The sequence below is a fragment of the Rosa rugosa genome, chromosome 1, assembly GCF_958449725.1.
Source record: "Rosa rugosa chromosome 1, drRosRugo1.1, whole genome shotgun sequence".
Classification (NCBI taxonomy): Eukaryota; Viridiplantae; Streptophyta; class Magnoliopsida; order Rosales; family Rosaceae; genus Rosa; species Rosa rugosa.
In genome coordinates this window covers 48,997,505-49,014,351 of record NC_084820.1, presented here as the reverse complement: position 1 = coordinate 49,014,351, position 16,847 = coordinate 48,997,505, and the positions used below count along the sequence as shown (strand labels likewise).

The 16,847-nt window shown below is 39.6% G+C and overlaps 1 protein-coding gene across 1 annotated transcript; it reads left to right on the top strand.

The window, feature by feature from the left end:
* Nucleotides 1-14,194: 14,194 nt before the first annotated feature.
* On the top strand, nt 14,195-16,475 carry LOC133725234 (glyoxylate/hydroxypyruvate reductase A HPR2-like). The gene is made up of 2 exons (XM_062152398.1): nt 14,195-14,683; nt 15,776-16,475. The coding sequence occupies exons 1-2, from the start codon at nt 14,255-14,257 to the stop codon at nt 16,292-16,294; spliced, it is 948 nt and encodes a 315-aa protein (XP_062008382.1). The 5' UTR covers nt 14,195-14,254; the 3' UTR covers nt 16,295-16,475.
* The last annotated feature ends 372 nt before the right edge of the window (nt 16,476-16,847 follow it).

The window sequence follows — 16,847 nt, the reverse complement described above, 5'->3', positions numbered from 1 at the left end:
CTCCGGCCACTTTCCGGCAACTTTTCCGGCCACTCTCCGGACACTTTTCCGGCGACTTTTCGACAACTTTTCCGGCGACTTTTCCAGCCATTTTCCGGTGACTTTTCCGGCAACTTTTGGGCAACTTTTTCGGTCATTTCCGACAACACTATTTCAAGGTATTCTTTACTAAAAGTTCCCGCTTTTGAGTTTTTTTTTATTTTTCTCCTCCTTTTTCTTTTTGGGAACTTACAATTAAAAAGCGGAATTATAGAAATTCACGCTAAACGAACTAAGAGTGTTCATAATATTCGGACTAAGAGCGTCCGCAAGCATCGACTTATGACCCTATTAAACATCATTGTTTCGGTCTAATCCAAATATTCTTGGAAATTGATTTCTTGGTAGCATAGCTCGGAAATCTTATTGTTTTAGTTTTTCGTGGAAGTTTTAAACTCCGAAACTAATACATCTTTTTCTTCTTATATTTCAAGGATGTCGAATGAACCTAGACTCGAATTTCAAATCCTTGACTCAACTGGTTCGGATTACCATAGTTGGAAAACTGACGTTGAGAACCATCTCACATCAAAAGGGATATTGCCCATAATCCAGGAACCAAACGCGGGCCTTGTGTTCCAACGAACACCCATAAAGCATGCACAAGCAATTATCTTGATGCGACGCCATATGGACAAAGCACTCAGATTAGAGTACATGTCCATCAAAGATGCAAGGGACCTATGGGTAGCGCTAGAAGAGCGCTTTGATAATATCCAAGATTCCCTCCTCCCTGACTTGAAGGTTCAATGGAACAATATACGCTTCTCCGACTTCAAGTCTGTTGCTGAATACAATTCAGAAGCTCTTCGGCTAAAAGCCATGCTGAAGTTCTGTGGAAAACCTCTCACAGAAGAAGAGCTAATTGAGAAGACTCTCTCCACCTTCCCCGTCGCAGCAATTATACTATCAAAGCAATATCGCACTGAATTTAATGCTGGACGACTTACGAAGTTCAATGAGCTTATCAATATTTTGTCAGTGTTTGAGAAGCACGACAATATCCTTGTGAAGAATTATAATTCAAGGCCCGTAGGAACCAAAAGCGTTCATGAGGCAAATTATAATGCACCCAAGAAAGGGCGCAAGGAGCGGTACCCTACTAATAAGGGGCATGTATACCCTAATAACAGGGGACATGACGGACGAATGGGTCCATACAACCGCCCCAATAAGGAAGGAAACCGCAACTTTGGAGTGAGCACACGTGGTGGCAATTCCACACGTGGGAAAAGAGAATATAACAACACTATGGGCCGTAACACTGTGGGCCGTGGAGGTCGCATAATACGCCGTGGTAGTAGCAGCAACAACCCGCCTAGGGAATATCCACAACGTGCACCTCAAATAAAGAAAGTCAACCACAATGACGTGTGTCATAGGTGTGGATCAATCGAGCATTGGTTTAAGCAATGCCAAGCAAGTACTCAACTAGCTGCACGCTACAAGGAGTACAGGGAAATGAGGGAGCAAGAAGCTCACCTTGCTGAAGAAGAAGATGGTGAAGATGTTATTCTCACCATAAAAGACTTCAAAGCTGAAAATGAAAGCACGAGGATGCCGCAGACTTTGATTAAAATAGTCTTTTCTATTTTCCAATAAAACGGCAAATGTGCCTTAGTCAAATAACAATTGAATTGACTCTTTCTCATGTGGCGTACCCAATGAAGTATGATGTCTAGGCAAGTAATTGAGATTGGGGTATTTAAGCGAGCCTCGCTCCACCAACATCTCTCTACTTACCTGGTCATATTTTATTGGAATTACCAAACGGATTGAGCAATTACAATTTGTATAAAGTTTGATTTTATATTGGAATAAACTTTGGAAACTTTGATGTAATCATTGACTATTTTCCCTATTAATAAAGTATCGCATTATCAATGTCATTGACATGTGTTAATATTCCGAACTTTATTTTTTCAGTATGTCTTCGGGAGAATTGGAATGCCTTCTTGATAGTGGCACCACACATACTATATTACGACATAGGCAATTATTCTTATGGATGACGCCTAGTCAATCTTCAGTGACCACGATGGCAGGACCATCTCAATTGATTCATGGTCGTGGACCAGCTCAATTTCTATTGCCGAATGGCACAAATATTAATGTCGCCGAAGCTTTATATGCTCCAAGGGCTGGAAGAACCCTATTAAGTTTTAAAGATATAAGAGCCAATGATTTTCATGTGAAAACACATTGTGAGAATGGACAAGAGTTCCTTTACATCACCTCTAATAACTACGGAAATACACGAGTATTAGAGAAACTCATGTGTCGCTCTAGTGGATTGTACGCAACCATTATTAGAGTCATTGAATCCAACCATGTCATGAATGAAAATTTATGGGATTCCGACACATACAAACTTTGGCACGACCGTTTGGGACACCCAGGTCGAGATATGATGCTCCGTATATTAAAAACTTCACACGGACATCCATTCTTTAAAACAAAAGGAAGTACGAACCAAAGAAAGGTTCAAAGAATTACTTCTGAAGCATATCATTCGTTTTGCAAAGCTTGCTCTTTAGCAAAAGTAGGATCAAGACCATCCTATGCAAAAGACATTAAAGAAAACATACCATTCTTGCAAAGAATACAAGGTGATATCTGTGGACCTATACATCCAACTTGCGGACCATTTAGATATTTTATGGTGTTGGTTGATGCATTGACACGTTGGTCACATGTCATGCTCTTATCCACAAGAAATGCTGCATTTGCTAAACTCCTAGCACAAATCATTAAGTTAAGGGCTCACCACCCTGATCATCCTATTAAGTCAATTCGTCTTGACAATGCTGGGGAATTTACATCAAAAACTTTTGATGATTATTGCATGTCCATTGGGATCGAGGTTGAACATCCTGTCCCTCATGTACATACCCAAAATGGTCTCGCAGAAGCTGCCATTAAAATACTTCAAATGATTGCTAGGGCATTGGTTATGCGCACCAATCTCCCTATTTCTGCTTGGGGCTATGCAATATTACACGCAGCTGTGCTTATTCGTCTAAGGCCCACTGCCACCCAACCTTTTTCTGCGTCCCAGATGGTAACTGGGTATGAGCCTAATATCTCACATTTACGCATATTTGGGTGTGCAGTCTATGTGCCAATTGCGCCACCACAGCGCACTAAAATGGGTCCTCAAAGACGATTAGGCCTTTATGTTGGCTATGACTCTCCAACCATAATCCGCTACATAGAACCCCTGACAGGTGATCTATTTACCGCTAGATTTGCGGATTGTCACTTTGATGAGACAGTCTTCCCGCCTTTAGGGGGAGACATGAACACTAATGTTCATAAAAAAGGACAGGAATTGTCGTGGTTTGTCCCCACTTTGTCCCATCTTGATCCCCGAACCGCACAATCTGAAAAAGAAGTGCAGAGAATTCTCGATCTTCAGAACGTAGCAGAATCGATGCCTGATGCGTTTTCTGATATAGCTAAAGTGACGAGATCACACATACCTGCTGCAAATATACCTGCAAGGATTGATGTCCCTAAAAGACATAATGCCATCTCAAAAATACATGAGAATGGCGCCAACGTTCCCTCTATGGGTGACACATTGGCTAGGCCCATGGCTCCTGCCAGGAAGCGCGGGAGACCTATAGGTTCGATGGATTCTCGCCCAAGAAAGAAAGCGAGTTTGACACAAAATAATCCATTAATCATAGATATGAATAATCCATCTCACGAGAATATTCCGGATTATGGTTATGTCAAAGAGACATCATTGGGGGACGCTCCAATGTCAGAACCAACTCCAGAGAATAGAGAAATCTCCATAAATTACAATAGTGTACATGAGATGATGGATAGAAATTCTATGGCAATTGATGATGCGTTTGCATATCATGTTGCAAAAGGAATCATAGAATATGATGATATCGAGCCTCGCTCTGTTGAAGAATGTCAACGAAGAGCGGATTGGCCTAAATGGAAAAATGCGATCCAGACTGAATTGGATTCACTAACAAAGAGACAGGTATTTGGGTCTATAATGCTGACACCACCAAATATAAAGCCTGTTGGCCATAAATGGGTCTTTGTTAGAAAGTGTAATGAGAAAAATGAGGTGATGAGATATAAAGCCCGCCTTGTGGCACAAGGTTTCTCACAACGCCCTGGAATCGACTACGAGGAGACATACTCTCCCGTAATGGACGTTATAACGTTCCGCTACCTTGTCAGTTTGGTAGTTTCCGAAAAACTTGACATGCAGCTTATGGATGTGGTTACAGCATATCTCTATGGGGATCTAGATTCAGAGATATATATGAAGGTTCCTGATGGACTTCAATTACCAAAATCAAGTGGCTCTAAACCACGGAGTGCGTTTTCAATAAAATTAAAACGCTCACTATATGGATTGAAACAATCCGGACGGATGTGGTATAACCGTCTAAGTGACTACTTGATTGGAAAGGGATATGTTAACAATGAAATATGCCCTTGCGTGTTCATTAAAAGAACAAGTTCCGGATTTGCAATTGTAGCAGTTTATGTCGATGACATGAACCTAATTGGAACTCTAGATGAGTTAAAAGAAACTGCTAAATATTTGGAATCCGAGTTTGAGATGAAAGATCTTGGGAAAACACGGTTTTGCCTCGGAATAGAGCTCGAGCACCGTAGTGATGGGATTATGATCCATCAGTCAGCATATACTCAAAAATTACTAAGGCGCTTTAATGAAGATAAAGCAAAGCCTGTAAGTACTCCCATGATCGGCCGAAGTCTTGAGCCCACAAAAGATCCGTTTCGTCCAAGGGATGAGGACGAAGAATTATTAGAGGCTGAAGTACCCTATCTAAGTGCGATAGGCGCATTATTGTATTTAGCTCAATGCACAAGACCGGATATCTCATTCGCAGTGAACTTGTTAGCTCGACATAGTTCTGCGCCAATACGCCGCCATTGGATTGGCATAAAGACAATCTTTCGATACTTAAAGGGTACGATTGATATGGGCTTGTTTTATCCCTACAAAGAGAAAAGAAAAGACGGAAGCATGAGATCAGACCCCATGAGGCAAAAAACCACCTTCCGTAATGTAGACGCCGGCGACACCATCAATGGTGACCGACGTTCTCCTCCTCCCCTCCATCAAAATAAAAATAATGTTTTGATGGGATTTGCTGATGCGGGGTATCTCTCTGACCCCCATAAAGGTCGCTCCCAAACAGGTTATGTCTTTACCATGGGAAGCACGGCGATATCTTGGAGATCTACAAAACAGACCCTTGTCGCTACTTCCTCAAATCATGCAGAGATTATTGCTCTACATGAAGCTGTGCGTGAATGCATATGGCTAAGGTCTATAAATAGACACATTCGAGGAACTTGTGGTTTGAAGTTTACCACAGATAAACCTACATGCATTTACGAAGATAATGCAGCTTGTATTGAGCAAATGAAATTAGGTTTCATCAAGGGTGACAATACTAAACATATATCACCGAAATTCTTCTACAATCAGCAACAGCAAACACTTCTAAACATTGAAGTAAATCAAATCCGATCAGAGGATAATGTAGCGGGCTTATTTACTAAGTCGCTACCAAAAACCCCTTTCGAGAAGCATGTGAAGAGCATCGGATTAAGAAGGTTATCCGAACTCCCATGATCTTCAGGGGGAGAATAAATCAGGGGGAGTATCTAGAAACATACTCCACACTTAATGCGCGTTGCACTCTTTTCCTTCGACCAAGGTTGTTTTTTCCCACAGGGTTTTATTACTTGGCAAGGTTTTTAACGAGGCAATTTCGAAGCGCACGGCTTAGACAAATACTATCGACATGAAATATCCAAGGGGGAGTGTTGTAGTATATATGAAACATGTTGTATTGTTCATTGTATAAAATGTCTATGTCATGTATAAGATAAGTATTTGAGTGAATAGCATAGGTATAGTGACTTGTGAGTCAAGCTTTATGCCAATGAGGAACAAGTGTGGCAATCATCATCACAAACCACAATGTGGAGCTGCAAATGGAGATGCCACAATGGAAGGCTACAAATGAAGATGCCATCAAGTTGTATCATTATTTACTTCAAATGTATCCCTATAAATACCTCCTATTGAATGAAATGAAACACACACTTGAATCTCTATTCCCTCTCTCTCTCTGTCAATTTTGCTTGTCCTTAAACAAAATGACTCCTTCCATATGATTATTACAAATCCATTGCATATACTGCCTCTAGTCATAATAAATACATCCTGTGCAATGTCATTTAAGTCCTTTCTAACAATTTTATCCTTGCATGTTCTCATATACAAATTCTTGTCTGAAATCATTTCATCCAAATGAATGATTGATTCTGTTTCTTTTGTTATTAAGCGATGGAAGGGAGTGATCTGTTTTTGGTTTAATAAAACTGAGTTCGTGTGTTGTTTTATGGATAACCTTGTACATATATATATGATTGTGCAGCTAGCCATTTCTTTCCATATAGGCTTCTCTTCATTCTTTTCCTTGGTTGATATGTCTCCGTCTTGGTGAATACTTCAGTAGTCTAAATTTTATCACACATCATGAGTTCCCTTTTGATGTACTTTGATTTGTATTGGATTAAATATCTGTTTGTTTGCAGGGCTTAACAAGCGTACTACCTCAGAAGGACTACATAAGGCCTTTTCTGCGTTTGGTGAAGTAGTTCAAGGTGTTCTTCTGTGAAATTGTTGGCTTTTTTTTTAAGATTTAAATTTTCGAAACATAAACTAATTATTCTCTATTCTATACAGCTCGAGTGGTGACTGATCGGGTATCAGGATTCTCCAAGGGATTTGGTTTTGTAAGGTATTCAACCTTAGAAGATGCTGCCAGGGGCACACAAGGCATGGATGGACAGGTAAGTTGGCAGTATTCTCGATACTGTTAAAGTTGGTTCGACTTTAGACACTAAGCTAAAATAGATTCTCTTAAAAAAAAAAATGAAACAAATTAGATTTTAGTAATTTTCATGTCGTCTCCTCCAGCCAACAAAAGGGGTCTGTTTTACTGTTAGGGTGATCCACCACAAACGGTTAAAATAGTAAATTTTTGAAACTCTTTCTAGTGAAGATGGAACTTACTGATTATTTTTCTCAAACCAAAAAAATTAAAAATTAAAAGGCTTAAGAGCATCTTTAGCAATGCTAGCCATTTTTGAATCAAATTTTAACCAAAGTAGCTAAAAAGTCATTTTGGCTAGCCACTTTAGAAATACGCTTGCATCAGTGCTCTCCATTATAGCTATTTTTGAATTTATATTATTTTTTAAAGGAAGGTTAAATAGTTTAAATGTATTTAAAAATTACATAAAATAACTCAAAATGAATGTTATAAATTATAGAGAGCCTCATCTCGCTCTCTATATTTAGGAGCGAGATAGCTAAAAGTTATAATGGAGAGCCACTTAGGAGTCTAGTGCAGCTGTTAAAATATATAAAAAGCTAAACATGCTCTCCAAAATAGCTAAGGAGCCAAAATAGAGAGTCTGCTAAAGATGCTCTAATAGCCAATTTGCTACCCTAAATTTTCACAATTAGCCAATTTGCTACCCTAAGTATTATTTCTGCCAATTTGCTACCTTCTGTTTTCAAAATTAACCAATTTGCTATCTTTTTCGTCATATTAATTTGTCAATTTCTTCGTCCAAACATGAATTAATTTTGAAAATCTAAGATAGCAAATGGCTAATTTTGAAAATTTATGAATGTAAGTTGGTTAATCTTGAAATCTTAGAGTGGCAAATTTGATGGAAGGGTAGCAAATTGGTTAATTTTGAAAACCTAGGATAACAAATTTGACAAGACCTGCCCCGAATTCCACCCTGAAATCCGAGGTGGCCCTGTGGGGCCCATCCAGGGGCGGAACCGTCATTCGGTCTGACGGGGTCCGGACCCCCCCCCCCCCCCCCCCCCCCAAGCTTTTTATTAAGTACTAATCTGATTTAATTGGTTTAAATAAGTAGTGTAATAAAAGAAACAAAAGTCAAAATAATTAATTTTTATTATCCCAAATAGGCTTTCGATCTTTTCTATTTACTCCATTGCGATGGTAAGATGGTTCTCTTTGGCACTTATTTTTTGCAATTCAAGCAAACAAATCTATATAATTTCATTAGAATTTTATTTTTATAGATATAACTATCATAATTTTTCTTGATTATATTTTGGTCTTATTTGATCAATGATTGATTAAATTTGTTGGTTAATTTTTTATTTTAGAGTGTGGAGCAGGTACGCTTTTTTTTTTTTTCTTTTTTCTTTTTTTACCTTTAAGTCTCGGACCCCCCCAGGCTTAGATCCTGGTTCCGCCACTGGGCCCATCTTAGGAATAACACTACCAAAAAATCAGCAGAGTCACCCCTAAAAATGGACTACCCAACCTGTAGAAACACATTCACATTTCCAATAAGCTATCCTTAAACTCCTAGAGTCACCCTGCTCCCCAAATCACAACAACTCCACAAGCAACTGAGATCCGAAATACAACATGTTCCAAATACACATGTAATTCCCAAACTTTAAAACAATTGCCCCAGAGGTTATCAGAGCAATCTAAAAGTGGAAAATAATTCAAGTTACAAGTAGGTTCAATAAATAATAACCTACAATATAGAAAACAACAACAGCAGATGCTATGCTCTGAATCCTACTATGCCGAATCAGCTACTCTGCAGACTGGGCATTTGAAACTGAAGGGCCCAGGGGAAAGTAGATAAAAACGTTAGCGTGAGTGGACAAAAATAAACCATTATAAAGAAAATGAATTTTATACTTTCCCACGTTTAATCCTTTAAAAACCCGATGCATGCAACAATTAAGGAAAATAATCCGAATGATGTTCAGCTCAAGAAAACCGACTAGCCCCTCTAGTCACAAACCACCAAGTGAAAAGACTGAAACTCCGATACTCAAGAAAATAAGACCAGCCCAGCTGGTTAACAAGATCGGACTAGTCCTACTAGTCAAGTAACAGAAGGATATGGGGAAGAAAATATCACCATGCAATGAAGGGAGCCTCCCAGGCTCTATGCTCAACTCACCCACAAACACATAGTAAGCAGGGAGGAGTACTAATAATGCTTGACTACACCCACATGAGGAGGAGAACTAATAAATCAACCCAGATATGGTGAAGAAAAATAATAGAAAACCGAAAACAAGTAAAGCTTCCCCAAAATCTCACAACAAGGCACGAGTACGATTCCCAACCGTACTCAGAAAATTTCATGAGAAAACAAATGAATCAACGACGTGTCCCACACACCAAGATGTTCTCGAATCAATAAACAAATAAGCGAGCGAGAAAATAATAGATAGATAAAGTTCCATCAAAAATCTCATTTTCGAAAATCTTTCAAAAGTCTCAAAATCGACAAATGATAATATACTTAATTCCGAAAAATCATATCGGAAAAACTTGTCGAAAATCACCATAAATCTTGTATTTGACCATCGTGAACTCATATCCGAAAATCGTGATGGAAATCCAATCAATACTAAATTATAATATGAAACTAAAATATATGCTCGATAATTGAAACGATAAATGAATAAATCAATAATTCAGAAAATAATTGCATGCATCATTTAAATCAAAGGTCCACACACAGTATATGGCTAACGTGGCACCCAAGCGTAAGGATCCTCATCGAGCGATGGGTCGGTACCTCGTCTTGTATACAATTATATTCCGTAAACAACAATCCGACAAATAAATACTATTCTAACGGAACCCCACGTAAACCAACATCTCCATTACTTCTCGGATTCAACCCAAACTTCACCACTAACACCAATTCGTTAATTTAACGGTTTCTTCGGCAGAACCGAGAGAAATCCGACGGTCGGATTCTCTTAAATCAATAATCAAAACTCCCCCCTTTGCATAGTAGAATCTTCAAATCCTCGATTCTCCTTCCACATCTCAAATTGGATCATGAAACTTGGAGGGATTCATCAGCAGAGGATGGGTTTTCGATTAGACCTAGTTTCATCGCCAGATATGGCCGGAATCGGAAGAAGTCGGCTGTTGAAGCAAACTGCTACATTAAACTTTGGAGGTTCGATTTGCAGTTTTCCGGCCAAATCGCCATGAGCTACTACCACAGATGTCTCAAGGAGGAGGAGGCGGTTCGAACCCACCCGGTAGCACGCCGTCAGGTGGCCAGACTGCGGAGATATGCCGGAAAAACGAAAATTGCCAAAGAGAGAAAGGGAGAGAGCTCGAGGGAGGGGAGAGAGAGAGTTACTGCGGTGGTTTCTGGAAATGGAAACCTACCACAGTAACTTCCATTTATATAGAAACTTACTTCAAATAGTAACTTTAGTTTTTCAGCTATAACTTTCGCATATGAACTCCGATTTATACGTACCACATATGCACGGACTCGGTTTAACGTCCTCTACGACTTTCATGAAGAAAATTTTCTCAAAAATGATCCGAACAAAAGGTAGACTTTTTGGTTCACTAAAAGTATCGAAACGAAGTAAAAAAGTGAAAGTAATTGTTGTTTATCGTCTAAATGACTAGTAAACAAGTAAATTGAGATACAGGACGTAACAAAATTAACTTGAACAAAACCTAGGTTGGCAAACTGACACTAAGGTGAAATCTAAGGTAGCAATTAGAGAAAGGGATTCTCTAATCATCAATGTAGAGAATCCCTCTCATGAGATTGTCTCTGATTATAGTTATGTCCATGAATCAATACTGGAGGATGCTCTGATGTTTGAAATGATTCCAGAGAACAAAGAAATCTCAATGGATTATGAGAGTGTATGAGTTGATGGAAAGATCTTCCATACACATTGATGATGTATTTGCATACACTGTTGCTCAAGAAATCATAGAGCACGATAATATCGAACCACACTCTGTTGCAGAATGTCAACAAAGAGCAGATTGACTAAATGGAAAGAAGCAATCCAGGCAGAACTAGATTTTCTGGCAAAGAGACAAGTATTTGGTCCGGTAGTGCTAACCCCACTAAGTGTAAAGCCTGTAGGACATAAATGGGTCTTTTTCAGAAAGCGTAATGAGAAGAATGAGGTCCTAAGGTACAAGGCTCGCCTTGTGGTGCAAGGTTTCTCACAACGCCCTGGAATTGACTACGAGGAGATATACTCTTCCGTAATGGATGTTATAACGTTCCGCTACTTAGTTAGTTTGGTAGTTTCTGAAGGACTGGAAATACAGCTCATGGATATGGTTACTGCATATCTCTATGGGGATCTTGATTAAGAGATATATATGAAAGTGCCTGATGGCCTTACATTACCCAAGTCAAGTGACTCTAAACCACGGAGTGCGTTTGCAATTAGGTTGAAACGCTCACTTTACGGATTGAAACAATCTGGGCAGATGTGGTATGCCCGTCTAAGTGACTGGTTAATTGGGAAGGGATATAAGAACGATAAATTATGCCCTTGCGTATTCATAAAGAAAACAAGTTCCGGATTTGCAATTGTAGCTGTATATGTCAATGATATAAACATAATAGGTATTCTTGATGAAATAAGAGAAACCGCAAGCTATTTGAAATTCGAATTTGAGATGAAGGATCTTGGGAATACTCGATTCTGTCTAGGCCTTGAACTAGAACACCAAGTTTGTGGAATACTAATCTACCAGTCTGTGTATATCTAAAAGATGCTCAGGCGATTTAACATGGACAAAGCGCATCCTGCTAGCACTCCCATGATCGGTCGAAATTTGGATGTAAAGATCGAAAGATCCATTTTGTCCAAAAGAAGATGACGAAGAGGTGTTTGGAGCTAAAATTCCCTATCTAAGTGCAATAGGCGCATTATTGTACTTAGCCCAGTGCACTCGACCAGACATTGCATTCTCAGTGAACTTGTTAGCTAGATTTAGCTCAGCGTCACTGGAATGGTATCAAGAACATACATTTTCCGATACCTAAAAAGAACCATTGACTTGGGACTGTTCTTTCCCTACAGAGAGACAAGAGGGACCGCAGATGGAACTGCAATTCCTAAAGGAAATGTTGATGGCAAAAGCGCCACCCACTACACCGAGACCCCAAATAATGTTTTGGTTGGTTTTGCTGATGTTAGGTACCTCTCTGACCCACATAAAGGTTGTTCCCAAACTGGTTATGTATTTACCATTGGCAACAAGGGGATATCTTGGAGATCAACCAAGCAAATCCTTGTGGCTACCTCCTCGAACCACTCTGAGATCATTGCTCTACAGGAGGCGGTTCATGAGTGTATATGGTTAAGGGCTATCATTACACATATTCGAGGGACTAGTGGTTTGAATTCTACCACTGAAGAGCCTACTTGCATTTATGAAGCAGCTTGCATCGAATAGATGAAGCTAGGACATATCAAGGGTGATAATACAAAACACATATTGCCAAAGTTTTTCTACAATCAGCAACAACAGACTCTCCTCAAGATTCCAGTGAATCAAGTAAGGTCTGAAGAGAATGTGGCAGATTTGTTTACCAAATCATTACCTAAGGTCATATTTGAGAAACATGTGAAAAACATAGGAATGCGAAGACTTTCCAAGCTCCCTTGACTGATGTAAGGATCAGAAGGAGGTGTAGACTTCAGGGGGGTCTAACACACACATGTCATCAACAAATGTAATAGGTGCGTTGTGCTCTTTTTCTACGACGAAGGTGTATTTTTCCCACAGGGTTTTTATTTGTTAATGCTCAAAGTCCGGCGGTAGCCGAACCTTCGTTTAATGCGGGTCCGGTGGGCGGACCGCTACTCTGTAGACTCGGTGATCTTCGCTAGCTGTCAAATGAAAGACAGGGCGTCAGAGGGAGACCGCGTTGGGCGGTCTTCACTTCTCCGATGCCTAAGTCAGTCGATGTATATAGACAGCATAACAATAAATGAGTAGTAAATGCGTAATTAATGAGGAGAGAGGAGAGAACCTTTTATAGGTGAGGAGAAGGCTGATCTTCTCCTTGTTTTCGATGTGGGACTGATGTGCTTCAGTTCCCAGCGTCAGGAGCTTCTGATGCTATCTTGGCACGGCGCGTGGCGGCGCGTCAGCGGTGATCTGGGGGTGATCCGAGGCTCAGGCGGTAGCTCGCCTGGCAGTGTATCCGTAGGCTACTCCTTTGGCGGGAATTTGTACCTCTGGCGGTACAATGAGCATAGCCCAATATAGCTAATTATGCTTGTAAATGTACATGTATGTACATTATTGTTGCTTGGCAATGTTTTTAGTGAGGCAACAATTCATGCACCATTTCATCTTTGACTTGGCACAAGGGGGAGTGTTAAAGGAAAACACGTTATGTGTCTTCGTCTTTGTCAAAGTAAAAGACGAAGAGGGAATTAGGAAATTAGCGGTTACAGCTCAATCCATCTATTATTGTCATTATTGTAATTGCTATTACCATTGTAATCCTCACCCTATATAAAGTGACTATCTAATAAAATGAGTAGACTAATTTTCTCCATTTTACTTTTACAGATAGGAGGTGTAAAAAGCATAGGAGGTCAAGTAAGTAAATTTGGAGGCTCCAATAGAAAAACTCTTTGTGTTTATCTTTTATATCTGTAGTATACTTGGCCTTTATTATTCCTTGATATCCTTCTGTTTTTCTTTATATACCAATTTAGACTATATCGGTTTCCACAATATCCAGTGCCTTTTTTCTGCCTTCATTTCCCTTTTATTTTTCTCATGACATGTTGCATTATATTGGTATAATTATATTTGTATAATTGCTATACCCGATTACTTGATGAACAATTAATATATTACTGCAATTAATATTTTAAATAACTACAGTAACTTATTATTTTTTTTTTTTTTGACTTTGTCAAGGGGAACCTAAAGGCTTCCTAGGCCCAAGATAAATCCCATTCGGCACATGTGAAATGCTCCAATTGTGCATTGCAGCACAGTGCCTGGCCACTTTGACAGCTTCGGGGTTCGAACCTAGGTTGGGGAGCACACCCAACTAGGCAAGAACCACTAGGCCACTTGCAGTAACTACAGTAACTTAAAAAAAATAAAATTATTATTGTTATTAGTGCATATTCGCTCACTTGGTTTGGTTGTATTCTATTAGTTAATTCATATTCATTATACCAACTCCTTGTAATAATCACCAGTTCACAACCTTTCTAAGCGTTTACTCTCTAGTCTCTACTTTGGTAGAGGTGGGCAAAGCGAAACACAAAGGGTACCAATCCCAACCCCAAATGGACTCCATTGATGTGTTCATGCAAGTCCCAACATCGATAAGCGCTTATTTAGAACAAGAACTCGATAAGCGCTTCAACGTCCTCAAGCTCTGGACTGTCCCTAACAAAACCCAGTTCATCAAGGACAACTCCAGTTCCATCCGAGCCATCGTCGGCCACGGCGGCGCTGGAGCTGATGCCGAACTCATCGACAGTCTGCCCAACTTGGAGATCATCTCCAGCTTCAGCGTTGGGACGGACAAGATTGATTTGAAGAAATGCAAGGAAAAGGGTATTCGGGTCACCAACACACCCGACGTGTTGACCGATGACGTGGCTGACATCGCCATCGGGTTGGCGCTGGCGGTCATGCGGAGGCTGTGTGAGAGTGACCGCTATGTCAGGAGTGGGCAGTGGAAGAAGGGTAACTACAAGTTGACCACAAAGGTTCCTTTTTTGTTCTTTCACTGTTTTATTGGTTGTTGTTGGATTTGAATTCAATTGGATTGTTTGCTTTGCTAATTTGCTTGTTTGGTTGTTCTTATAGGCAACTGTTGAAGTCAACTATTGTCACTGTGCTGTGTTAGTTGGGTTTATTGGAATTCCCGGTTCATGATTGTGGTAAAACGTTGACTAATTGTTAACATAGAAAGGACAATTATGAGAAATCAGTAGTCAGGGGCAAGAACAGTGCTTGTGCAAATTAGTAGTCGGTCAAGGTTGCTCACTGAAGATGTCTATGTTGCTATTAACAATATGTGTGTTATTAGGCTTTTCATTTTCTACCATGAACTTTTATTGTTCTGATGTAAGGATTGCATCAACCCAGCAAGATATATTAAGGGTAGTTGGTGTCGGTTAATATAGTGATATGTAATGTACATTTGGTTTGTGAAGAAATATTACTTTGGAGTGGATTGTGCATTGTTTTGTGTAGTGTGTGAAATAGACAATGCAAATTAAATTTCATGTTACCCAAATTCTTGAAATTACATGGTAGAGTTGGTGCTTGTTTCTCTGTTTTCTTTGCAAAGGTGATCGATATTGGTTGAACCTGGCATTTCTCTAATTATTCTACTCTTCTGTGTGTTGCTTTGTGTTTTTACTACTGCTGTGGAGTTTTTAGTGCTCAATCGTTTGTGTGATTGCTTCTGCATTTCTACCTTTCATGTAGAAAAATGCTGCACAGTTGGATTTAGGACCTTTGGAGCTTTTCTTTTAGCTGCTTTTGGCGATATAGCCATGTTAATGGAACCATAAAATGGAAAGTCTTTAAGATTACCATTTCTGGATGCCCAAGGTGTTATTAGGGTAGTTTGGTTGTAATATATTTCTGATAGATATTAGTGTCATATATTGATAGTTTCAAGTTACTAGCCTTTGATTATGCCTCCAAGTTGTATATTTGCTAGAAGAACTTTTTAAATTGGACATAGTAGTAGCTTTCATATAAAATGTCAAGAACTTTTTTGCTTTACCGTTTTGTCTTCCTGGTATAGATTGTTTCCCCGTTTGTAATATTATTTTTATTCATTTCAGTTCACCGGAAAAACAGTTGGTATCATCGGTTTGGGAAGAATCGGCAAAGCAGTTGCCAAGAGAGCTGAGGCTTTTAGCTGCCCCATTGCCTACTTCTCCAGAACAGAAAAACCAGAATTGAAGTACAAGTATTATCCTACTGTTGTGGAATTGGCCTCCAACTGTGATGTTCTAGTTGTTGCGTGCCCACTCACTGAAGAAACCCGCCACATTATCAATCGTGAAGTCATTGATGCATTGGGGCCAAAGGGTGTTCTCATTAACATTGGGAGGGGTCATCATGTTGATGAGCCTGAGTTAGTATCTGCACTGCTAGAAGGCCGATTAGGTGGAGCCGGCCTTGATGTGTATCAAAATGAACCAGAAGTACCAGAGCAGCTGTTTGGTCTTGAAAATATGGTGCTCTTGCCTCATGCAGGAAGTGGTACTACTGAAACTCGCAATGCAATGGCTGACCTTGTTATTGGGAATCTTGAGGCTCACTTCTTGAACAAACCATTGCTGACCCCTGTGGTTTAACAGTTTGAGCATCAGTATATAAAGTCCATTGGAGGCATCACTACCGCACTACTGTCTTCTTCAATAACTAAAATCATTGTTTCTGGAATGGAAAACTCATGTTGAAACAGCTGATTGATACCTGTCCACTATTGAAATTATATCATGGCATTTAAAAATATATATTTGGCTTCTTGGTTTAGTGATTGGTTGCATTGCACTCACTCATCCATCTATTTCAAAGCAAACTAACTTATAATTTGATGAGCAAAGGATGATTTTGGATAAATATACGAAGATTGCTGCTGTAAATGGAATTAGTTGTGGAACGAGAACAGAGAAAACACAGCAATAAGACCAAAATTCTTTTCATGTTTTTTATTTGGATTAAATTCTGCTTACTACCCTGTAATTCTGCTTACGACCCTGTACTTTCAGGGGTTCATCAGTTCAGTCCCTACACTTCTAATTTAATCAGAAAAGTTCTCGCACTCTTCAATTTCATCAAATCGATCAATTTCCTCATCATTCCGCCAATTTCTACTGTTTAGGTGCTGACGTGTCCGGACGCCGT

What these genes read in the sequence shown, in the direction of transcription:
- LOC133725234 (XM_062152398.1), top strand. Translation starts at nt 14,255, where the DNA reads ATGGACTCCATTGATGTGTTCATGCAAGTCCCAACATCGATAAGCGCT. An exon ending in ACTACAAGTTGACCACAAAG is followed by an intron (nt 14,684 to 15,775) that starts GTTCCTTTTTTG and finishes TATTCATTTCAG; the next exon opens with TTCACCGGAAAAACAGTTGG.